At 34.3% G+C, this 12,357-nt stretch overlaps 1 protein-coding gene across 1 annotated transcript in view; it reads right to left on the bottom strand.

The window, feature by feature from the left end:
* Positions 1-12,357, bottom strand: part of LOC109087669 (alpha-1,6-mannosylglycoprotein 6-beta-N-acetylglucosaminyltransferase A-like) — a 48,853-nt gene that overhangs the window by 18,920 nt on the left and 17,576 nt on the right. The window contains 4 exon segments of the mRNA XM_042748575.1: positions 918-1,079; positions 1,824-1,895; positions 3,630-3,719; positions 7,264-7,340. Of these exon segments, the coding sequence (XP_042604509.1) occupies positions 918-1,079; positions 1,824-1,895; positions 3,630-3,719; positions 7,264-7,340 (401 nt within the window).

The raw sequence follows: 12,357 nt of genomic DNA, 5'->3' as shown, positions 1-12,357 counted from the left end.
AAATTAATAATATATACTATTTATATAAATGAATAATAAGCATATATAAATAATATATATATATATAAAATATATATATCTATATATACTATATATATATATATATATAATATATATATAATATATATATTAACATTATATGTATTTAAAATCTATTAATAATACATACTAAAATATAATTAATATAAAAAAGATTGATAAATATGATTTATTAGAACAATAAACAATGCAAATAAAGATTAATGATTTATTAGAATAATAAATAATGCAAATAAAAGATTAATCGCATATTATTTTCTTTAATACTAATCACTAAATTTTCATTATTAAACTGATGTTCCTCATTAAAACTAAACAAAAAGTCTGATTCCATGAAATGCAATGGTTAATATTTGCCTAAAATGGCTCAAATAGTTGGCAACATGGCCTCCTTCTGGTCTTAAATATCAGATATGCTTATTGTGAAGAAGCAAATGGGAAGAGAAGGCAGCATTCAGGGTAACAAAACAAAACCTGTGGGTTGCAATATCTTAAATTCTCTGTCATGTCAGTATCTGTACAGCGCAGTCATCCTTTTTTTTTTATTCACGGCACTTGTTTTAGTATTAATATGTCAAGGGACATTTGTGTGGGGGATAAGTATCACTGGAGGATTATGGGTAACTATGACATGCTTTAAGCTCTAAACAGCTGAGGTTATTTCAGGCCTGACATCAGGCGATCTCTAGAGAGTCTCTAGAGGTTTTGGGTCCCGCTGCGCCGGCTGACTGCAGGAGTCAGAGAAAGTCAAGATGCTCTTGGGAAAGTGCGTCTATCTGCATTCGTGTGAATTATTCATTCGAAAAAGAGCGGGAACACGGGCTGAATTACTAAAGCCTGACACGTTCAGCCAATATTGAGATTCCTACAGTTCTCACCTTTTTGCGCTTGTGGTTGTTGAGGTTTTGTTTGGTGGCGAGGGAGCGGACGGCGCTGACCCACGGCTCCTCCATGCGCTTGATCCGCAGCATCATCCAGCGAAACTCCTCGCGCCGCGACATCACGCGATACAGCTCGTCGAAACTCGTGCGGATCTCCGTCTGCGGAAATAAACAAATATGGGCTGAGCATGCTGGTCCGTCAAGTGAGGCTCTCTCTTTCTGTTTCCTCTCTCAAAGCTATTAATTAATTAATTATTAATTTAGGATATGAATTTTTTTTTTAAATGTAATTTTATTTATTTTTAATTAATATTTAACTTGATTATTTTTAATGGATGTATTCATGGAAAGTTTGTTATATTCTGGAGAATATTTATTCATTTATAACTAATAATTTTGTATTTAATTTATTTTTAATATAATTTTTATTTTTATTTAATTTATTTTTAAGGATGTAATTATGGCAATTTTTTCATTTTCTGGAGATTATCACCAAAGTAAAGCAACTTTTTATATATTTTAAATTATAAATCTATTATGTATTTTTAATAATTATTAAACACACATACTAATCCAACCACTACCCTTAAAGAAAACTTTTTTTTTTATTAAATAATTTATAAAATGCTATTTTTTTTTTTTTTTTTTTTTTTTTACTTTTTTTTTAATTACATTTTCATTTTTGTTTACTTTTTTTATAGATGTATTTCTGGAAGCTTTTTTTAAATTATCTATATCTATCTATCTATCTATCTATCATAGATAATTATAATTTTTATTAAAACATGTATTTTGTATTTGTTTTTTTTATATATATTTAATTAATTAAAAAAAAAAAATCATATATTTTATGGACATTTTATCTTATTTTGACGACAGTTTTGTCCCCAAAACATAGCTGACCTGTGTATTCCTGTCAGCTTCATCAGCATTATTCTTGATCCTCCACGGCAGGCGAGGGCACCAGTTTTCAACCTAACACACAAACAAAACCAGTGAGCTAATGATCAGATGTAAACCGGCAGAGCGTGGAAACAGATCTTGTTGACATACTTCACCCCATTTCTCTGAGTAGCCTTGCGTATTTACATATCAGTCTGCTCATTTAACTACCTGATCAATATTTAAATTACACATCAACTGCTAAAGAGAATGACACCATTGATATGGAAATGTATGCACGTCGTCATGGCGATTGCTGTGCAGCTCTGCAGGCTGTATAACCGGCAGAGCGTGGACCAGATTGTTGTTTCACTCTCCACGCCACCATTTTCAACCCTCTGAGCTAGCCTTGTAAACCGGATTTAACATTCTTGTTGACATACTTCACCCCATTTCTCTGAGTAGCCTTGCGGATTTACATATCAGTCAGCTCATTTAACTACCTGATCAAGATTTAAATTACACATCGGCTGCTAAAGAGAATGACACCATTGATATGGAAATGTATGCACGTCGTCATGGCGATGCTGTACATGCAGCTCTGCAGCTGTGGATTTAAGATATTACTTCACACATACACAGACACACAGACACACAGACACACACACACACACACACACACACTCTAAAACAAAAGACAGCCATCAATTTAACTGATTGTTCCATAAAATTTAATTTGGATGCCATTAAACACTCAAAATTAATTACAAGCTGAATTTTTCGATTTCGCCACATTTCACGCATTACATCTTTTGTATTTTACAGAGTATCATGTGTTTGCTGTGGCACTGGGAGCAATTCCCACAGCCAAACTTCCTGTATGTAGCTAATAACGTTAAGGCCATTTTAACGAGGTTTACTGGACATGATACCATATCATTTACAGTGTCTTAAAGCAATAGTGCACCCAAAAATGAACATTTGCTGAAAGTTTACTCACCCTCAGGTCATCCAAGACGTAGAGGAGTTTGTTTCTCAATCAGAACAGATTTGGAGAAATTCAGCATCGTGTCACTTGCTCACCAATGGATGCTCTGCAGTGAATGGGTGCCGTCAGAATGAGAGTCCAAACAGCTGATAAAAACATCACAATAATCCACAGCACTCCAGTCCATCAGTTTATGTCTTTAAAAGCAGAAAGCTGTGTGTCTGTAAGACACCAATCCATCATTTAGCCGTTTTTAACGTTAAACCGTCGTACATAATCCATAATAATAACACTTCCTCCAGTGAAAAAGTCCATCCCTTGTTGTCCTCTCACATCAAATCCAACTAAATATTTGTTTTGGACTTCTAAACGGTGCTTAATCTGTGCAGATTTCTCTCCTGATTCAGACAACTTTTACATTGGAGGAAGCAGTTTTATGCAAAGAGGACTCATATTTTAGCTGGAAGTGGCAGTTTGTTGTTAAAAAGATCTTAATGATGGATTAGTTTCTTACACACAAGCAGCTTTTCCCTTCTCAAGACATTAACTGATGGACTGGAGTGGTGCTGATTACTTGTGGATTATTATGATGTTTTTATCAGCTGTTTGGACTCTCATTCTGACGGGCACCCATTCACTGCAGAGGATCCATTGGTGAGCAAGTGATTTAATTGAATATTTTCTCCAAATCTGTTCTGATGAAGAAACAAACTCATCTACATCTTGAATGGCCTGAGGGTGAAACATCTTCAGCAAATTTTCATTTTTGGGTGAACTATTCCTTTAAAGTAAAGACTAAATATCATAGTACATGAATATGGAAATCGGTCACATCTTACCTCACTCAGATAAATGAAGAATGAACAGGTGGATCCGTCCACTCCGTAGTTGCCATAGCAGGGGTCCGAACGCCACATGTCCTTCATCCACTGTAGATGAGGAAACAACAACATGGGGGTTCAGATCAGATAAGAACAAATCTAATGGCACAAACAAACCTCAGTGGTTTTGTAAAACTACCAAGTATACAAAATCCACAGTCGATCTGATAAGCAGTTGTGCAGGAAGTTGTGTGTCAAGTTTGCAGTTTTATTTCCTGTCAAAGTTTTTCCAGGATATTTCTGAAATTCTTTGATCAGCCTGACCTTCAGGAAATTAAAAAAAGAATTAGTCTCCCCCTCCTACATACAATAACTTATCCAACACAGACTGTCTCTAAGACAAAACTTATCGATCGGGGTTCAAAGAAAGATTCAGACCACACTTTTTTATGAGAAATTCCGAGAAAGATGAGTCAGCACTTGATGAGAAAAAGCTCGGATTCGTATGAAGATAATACATTTTATAAAGTCTACATTAAAAAAAAAAAAAAAAAAAGAGTAGAAAATATTAAATCGTATTGTGCTTAATTTGCATATGTCTGCATATTTACATTTGTTTTGGTGCATAAAGAACCAAACTAATCAAATTAATTACAGAAAGTTGATTGAACAAGAGTTTTGTCCCTAAACTGTATTAATTTTACTTATTAATTTTAATCACTACAGACTATCCAACCACTACTTTTTTTTTAACGTGGAAAATATTTAATTTTTATTAAATAATTAATTAAATTATGAAATGCATTTTTTACTTTTTCTTTTTTAATTAAAATGAAATGTTTAATATATTTTATGGATGTACTTATGGACACTTTATCATATTAAGGCTCCTATTTCACATTAATGTATCTATTTTATTTATTTTTAACTAAAATGTAATTTATTTTAAGTCATATCACGATTCTGGAGACGTTAATTTTAATCACTACAGATTATCCAACTGCTACTCATAAAAGGAAACCTTTTTGAAAAAATAAAGAAATATATTTCCATACATGAAATGATGTATTTATTTTTATTTATTTTTATGGATGTACTTTTGGGAGGAGATTTTTTTCTCCCAAACTATAATAATTGTATATATATTATATATTTAATATATTATATATATTTATATATACAATTTAATCATTATAGACAAATCAAAGCACTACTCCTAAAAGAAAACCTTTTTTCAAAAATGTTTAGAAATAATATTTTTAATTTTAAAACCGTTCTGGCGCATGAATAGCCAAACAAATCAAATTTAAAAGACAGAAAGTTGATTAAATAAGAACTGAAATGTTTTTATCAAATGATTTGCAAGGAAAAGGTGTAATTTGGCTAAAACCGGACATGTCGACCTTCAAACTAATCCTTTAAAAGCACATTATCTTAATCACAGCCTCTTTTGTTAGATTTTTTTACGTTTGCGCTTTGGTTTAAAGGATAAACAAAAGTTTTGAGACATTCTAACCCTCCAGACTAAAGTCAAACAAATCAGTCAGGCTGTTCTCACTGTTACTTTTGTCACATTTTGGTTTTAATTCTGCATGATTTAAAGAGGCTTTCCTTATTGCAGGAATTTCCATGAGCGCTACATGAAAGGACCCGTGATTACTGAGACGAGGCCAAGCTCAGACCTAAAATGACTAAAAACTCCGACCACCCTTCTTGATCTCAAATCCATCTTAAATCCTCCCTAATTTCTCCCGACTTCAACCGACATCAACGGCCTGTAAGAATCCAGAGGGAGTTCTGAGTATCAGGTGAGCTCTTTAAGGAAAGCGGCATTCAAGGAAGTAAAAAGCATTATCACATGGTAAAACTCCATTCAGAACAGGGCTTGAAAACCCCCAAAAAAAATTAATCGGTTCACTCCGAGCAGAATCAATATTTTAACGTTTCTGTTCCTGCTTTCCTCTGATATTATTACCTTTCTGAAACCTGTTCGGCTGGAAGAAATACAAAGTTAATAACATTATTTTTAAAAAACTTTGCCTATAATTTCCCTAATAATAATAATAATAATAATAATAATAATAATAAAGTACAGCGTTTTCTTTACTCAAAAAGAAAAGGAAAAAAGAGATTTGGTAACGTTAGCCAATAACCCGCTGCGCTTAGTCACAGCCAATACAGCATCATCTTTTCTAGATTTTGGCCAAGTGTAGGCTACTTAAAAAATAAATAAATAAATAAATAAATAAAAATCTATCAACACTTTAAAGACAACAAAGTATTTTTAAGATATTTAAAAATGTTTGCTGCATTGTTTAAAAAAAAAACATTTGTATAAGATTGTGTTTTGAGAATGAAAAAAAAAAACTAGTTGCGGCTCACGTCACATTTTATTAACCCTATTACTTTCCGAAATAATGAAGGCTAAAATGCCTGTAGGCTAAAGCAAAATGTTTACAAACATTATAAAAACAGTTAGTTTCTCATCTCCAAAACAAATCCTTTAAAGTTAAGGCTATAAAAACGTCAATCCAAAAACAAATTAATTTAAGGTGAAGCTAATGCCTACCTCTCTCATTCGGCACGAATCCAAATGTTTCCATATTCCTGACGTATCTGGATGCTAAAATATTATTTATTATATAGTGTTTGTACTTTCATCTACATAAAATATCATCCTTCACATCGGCTATATCAGCACAGCGAGGGACGGTCACGCTGAACGCAACAAATTTCGGAAACGGAACAGTGTAACTTTTTATTTGTTTCTTTAACTATTTTATTTTGATAATGAACAGGCTTCAATTTAGCAAAATTATCTTGTGTGGGCATGTAAGGCGCCGGCGCGATGGTCAAACCAACGTTGGTTGGTTATACAGAAGCAAGACATTATTCAAAGCGGTCATGCTTTTGCACATTAATTAAAACTGTAAAGCTTTGGTAAAATAAAGAAAACTACTCTCTGCTGTTTCGTTTTCCTTTCCGAAAACTTTGGAACGTGTCACAATGAACCGTAATTTAGCACATTTGTTCTTTCGTTGCATTAATCTGTCAATATGATTTAAGTGAAATATATTCTGATTCTGTTCGGAACTATAAAATTTGATTTCGTTTCTGTTTCTGGTTCTGTTCCTGTCAACATTTCGTTTGTTTCCAGTTTTCGTTCCAATCAGCCCAAGTTCAGAGCCCTGATTGGAATTCTCTAAGGGATTTGAAAAATCTGAAACTTCTGGGAGATTTATATATTATATATATATATATATATATATATATATATATTAGTAGTAGTAAATTAAAATTATACACTATTATTTATATTTATATATTAATAAATAATGTTATAATTTATTGCAAATTTTATGCAAGTACTCTGCTCATAAATAAAGCAAAAGCAGTTAAAAAGCTTTCAAATGTGTCTCAAAACGAATCAATATCTCGCTGTCGGTAAGGGGAATGTCCCGCAGAGAGTCTTTAATTTAAAAAATCTATCTGTCTGGATTCAGGATGGAAATGGTTTCTAAATAAAGTCCAACAGACGAGAAGTCATCATATGACAGCGACAGCCCAAAGTGATTAAAGAGTGACTCTAACAAGTCTCAGATGGAGAAGCTTTCCTCAGAGAGCTGGATCAGAGGGTACGAGAAACACTCACCTTCAACTTCCCTTCACAATGCGGAAACCCGTCAAGCGAGGGTAGTTCACATTTCTCCTGTGCTCCGTTCAGCAAGTCTGCACACACACAGAGAAAGAGAGAAAAGAACATAATCAGCACACAACAGTCCAAAACCAACACATTTCATAGCTGAAAATCAACAAGATTGTTTGGCACGCAGGTCTCCGCCTGGAAGATCAATACCGTCCAATTATCACACAATGCACTCTCAAATTAACTCGCTAACACAATATTAGGTGCAAAAGTCACATTGTGATTACAAAGCATTTAAATTGTCTCTAATAACTTATGTCACCTCATTTGAACTGATGAAAAACATCTAAAGGGTGTAGAAAACAAACTTAAACAGGGAAAAACGAGACCTGTTTAACCCATGGAAAACTAAATGTTTGGGTACATTTTTTTTTTTTTTTTTTTTTTTTGAGACAATGGACCTCAATCATGAAATGCAAGCAGAACAAATTTGCTTGTAATTTGTGAGTAAAGTCATTTCTATGTAAATTCCCCATTAAGATAAACAAGTACATGGGAAATGTATGTAAAAATTAGATTCTTGAATGATTTTCACTCATGATCTTTATTCTTTATACAAACTTTATTCAAATTTATTCAGGTGCTGCTTCATGAGAAGGGGAGAATGTGTAAACAAAATTGTACTTACTATTTAAAATACTATTATTTGTTATTTAAAATTGTGAACATATATTGTAAAAGTCACTGCTTAAAGCTAAATTTCAACTGTAGTCTCCAAATAAAACCACACCATACCTACAATGGATTTTAAAAAGCAATTAAGCAAATTCTGACTGGTTTTAGACATTTTTAAGATAAGTAACTCTTGTTTATTAATGTAAACAATAAACTCAAACACAAACAAAAACTGACAACCTCCCTTCACACATAAAAACTCACAATCACAACCCAAAACCAACAAGCTTTTTTGGCACATGGACACTGAGCCAGAGAAAGAGATCAATAATGCAGTTAACATGGCAAATTAAAATGTTTGTAAGGTTCAAAACATAACGCATTAAATGAAACTGTCAGACAGGGAAAAAAAACGCAAAAATTGAATATATTAGAAAAAAAAAAATTTAATAATTATAAAATCTTGTTTTCGTAAGTCAAAAGTTTCCTAAGTTTAGAGTCTTTTGAACATCTAAGTATTTTGAACTTGCTTTTATTATAAATATCTAAATTTAAGGGTGATGAAATTGTTTAAACGTTTTGTTTTTTTTATGATAGTTACCTTTTTGTTTATTGTTTGTTTTTCATTTATGAGACTTCTATGATCTTTACTGTTCAAAGACAGGTTCAAAAATGTATTTCATGACTGTTTTTGTGTTTCCGATAAGAATTCAAGCTATTATATATCCAAAGGTTGTTCATCTTCACTGTTTGCAATCATGCATATTATATATATATATATATATATATATATAAACTTCTTATCTATATATATATTCTATATATATCTATATATCTATATCTATATATATATATATATCTATATCTATATATCTATATATATATATAGATATATAGATATATAGATATAGTATATATATATAAACTTCTGGCCTAAAGAAAAAAAAAATGGTACAGGTTTATACTTCGAGCTTTAACTTCTAACTGCCCTTTAGGGCCAAACAAACACAATCTAACCTAGCTTATTCCTTTCTCTCTAACAGTTTCTGTCGAGCCATCAAATTCCGCAATCTCCTTCCTTCTGTGAAACTACTGATATGGATTTAGTCAACACATATGTCATGAAAGAACCTTGGACCATGAATGTACTATTTGCAGATTCGAAAGAAAACTAATATTAGGGGATGTGAAGTAGGCACACATAATCTACTGTGCTAGCAAATGCACAACACTTCCAATGCAAGACGAACCCTGATCTGAGTGCAGACTTTTAGGCCCAATCCCATTTCTACTCCTTAGCCCTTCCTACAATTTATCCCCTTTCCTTCAAACAAAGATTTTTCGGTACCACACTTCAAACGAAGAGGTATGAATTATCTCAGCGTGAACCAGCTTCAGTGGCAACATGGCTGCCCGAGCGAACAAAAAGACACATAAATGTAAGCATTATTGACATTAATAAAGATTTTAATGAAAAGTAATCATTTGTTTTATGTTACATTCAATCGTGTGTTCATATTTACGGTCATGTTATTCAAAGAAATGATTGCAAAAATCGCTAAAATTTGCTGACGTCATATCATTACAGACTGCACAACAGTGGATAGGAGTAGGGGAAGGGGTATCAATTAAAATTGGGATTGGGCCTTACACTTTCACAGACGCTTTCATCTCAGGCGATTTACAGTAGTTGCTTGGGTGTTCCCGGGAGTAAAGAGCTCTGTTCAAGGGCACAGTGGAGATAAGCAATCTCAGTGACTCAAGTTACCGAGTTTAAAAAAGCCAAGAATGTAGAATATCATGTGCAAGGCTGCCACAAGTATATGACATCATCCTGTGGAGATGGCATTTGTCAGACATACATAAGCATGTTATACATAATCTTTTTTTGGTTACAACAATTATTTGTTTCAGTGAATTTAACAGGTATTTGAGAGGTTAAAGTTAGGTTAGGTCATAATATCACAACTTCAAGAGATACACAGTGACTTGTTTAATTTGGTTGGAAGTCATAGGATTCTAGTGTTCGACTTGACATCTAAAGATTAAATTCTACCATCTGTATTAGCTATAAAATCCCTGAAGAGATTAACCGGATCCATAGACCGGGATGTCAGGAGGAGATTCTTCTCACAAAATGAGAGAAAACAAGATGAGGGGAGTGTAAACGAGATGAGAGGGGAAAGAAGATGAAAGAATAAGAGACAAGGGAAGATGAGACAAAAATAAGAAAAGAACAGATAAAAATAATAAAACAGAATGAGAGATGATGAAGGGATGACAAAGATGAAGGGAGACTAAATGAAAGGAAACAATATAAAATAGGAGATGAGATGAAACCAGACAAGATGATATAAGATGAGACGAAAGGACACAAGGTGAGGTTAGATGAGACACAATGAAAGAAAAAGACACAAGATGAGATGAGATGATAGGAAACAAGGTGAGGTGAGACACGATGAAAGGAAAAGACAAGGAGAAAGGAGAAAAGAGGAACCCAGGTGAGGTGAGATGAGACACAATGAAAGGAAAAGACTCTAGGTGAGACAAGATGAGACGAGACGAGGTTAAACAAGATAAGATGAGACAAAATGAGATGAAAGGAGAGAAGAGGAACCCAGGTGAGGTGAGATGAGGCACAATGAAACGAAAAGACTCTAGGTCAGATGAGATGAGACGAGACAAGTTTAAACAAAATGATATGAGACAAAATGAGATGAAAGGAGAGAAGAGGAACCCAGGTGAGGTGAGATGAGATACAATGAAAGGAAAAGACTCTAGGTGAGACAAGATGAGACGAGATGAGACGAGATGAGACGAGACGAGATTAAACAAGATAAGATGAGACAAAATTAAATGAAAGGAGAGAAGAGAAGAGGAACCCAGGTGAGTTGAGATGAGGCACAATGAAACGAAAAGACTCTAGGTGAGATGAGATGAGACGAGACAAGTTTAAACAAAATGATATGAGACAAAATGAGATGAAAGGAGAGAAGAGGAACCCAGGTGAGGTGAGATGAGGCACAATGAAACGAAAAGACTCTAGGTGAGATGAGATGAGACGAGACAAGTTTAAACAAAATGATATGAGACAAAATGAGATGAAAGGAGAGAAGAGGAACCCAGGTGAGTTGAGATGAGGCACGATGAAACAAAAAGACTCTAGGTCAGATGAGATGAGACGAGACAAGTTTAAACAAAATGATATGAGACAAAATGAGATGAAAGGAGAGAAAGAGGAACCCAGGTGAGGTGAGATGAGATACAATGAAAAGAAAAGACTCTAGGTGAGACGAGATGAGACGAGATGAGACGAGACGAGATTAAACAAGATAAGATGAGACAAAATTAAATGAAAGGAGAGAAGAGGAACCCAGGTGAGTTGAGATGAGGCACGATGAAACGAAAAGACTCTAGGTCAGACGAGATGAGACGAGACAATTTTAAACAAGATGAGATGAGACAAAATGAGATGAAAGGAGAGAAGAGGAACCCAGGTGAGGTGAGATGAGATACAATGAAAGGAAAAGACTCTAGGTGAGACAAGATGAGACGAGACGAGGTTAAACAAGATAAGATGAGACAAAATTAAATGAAAGGAGAGAAGAGGAACCTAGGTGAGGTGAGATGAGACACAATGAAATGAAAAGACTCTAGGTGAGACGAAATGAGACGAGACAAGTTTAAACAAGATGAGACAAAATGAAATGAAAGGAGAGAAGAGGAACCCAGGTGAGTTGAGATGAGGCACAATGAAAGGAAAAGACTCTAGGTGAGACAAGATGAGACGAGACAAGACGAGATGATATAAGATGAGATGATAGGAAACAAGGTGAGGTGAGGTGTGATGAGACACAATGAAAGGAAAAGACATGAGATGAGGCGAGATGAGACAATATGAAATGAAAGGAGAGAAGTGGAACCCAGGTGAGGTGAGATGAGGCAGGATGAAAGGAAAAGACACTAGGTGAGATGAGACGAGAAGAGAAACAAGATGAGGTGAGATGAAATGTCAAAAAGAAAAAGAAGACAGTAGGAGATTAGATGAGAGGAGACATGACTATATGACTGGAGTGGACTGGAGATGAGAAGAGACAAGAAGAGAGTGGAAGACAAAATGAGAAGAGATGAGTCAAGTTTAGATAAAAAAAGGAGACAAGTAGATGGGGAGGAAAGACAACGAGATAAAAGGAGACAAGATGAGAAGGGATGAAGGGAGGGGAGATGAGGACACAAACTGCAGTAATGTGAGGGTGTTAGCCATGTGATTTCAAATTATTCGATTTGCAAGGGCTGGATCATCTTTCTGCTCTCTCTCCCTCATAAAGCAGTAAGAGACATGACGGCGCTGCAGAACAATGGCTGGCCGCAACCTAAATAGAACAGCACACATTAAGAGCACATCCTGTAAACCAAACAAACAAC

This window comes from Cyprinus carpio, chromosome B22 (assembly GCF_018340385.1).
Source record: "Cyprinus carpio isolate SPL01 chromosome B22, ASM1834038v1, whole genome shotgun sequence".
NCBI lineage: Eukaryota > Metazoa > Chordata > Actinopteri > Cypriniformes > Cyprinidae > Cyprinus > Cyprinus carpio.
Note: the sequence above shows the minus strand (reverse complement) of the source record. Positions and strands in the feature narration are given on the sequence as shown.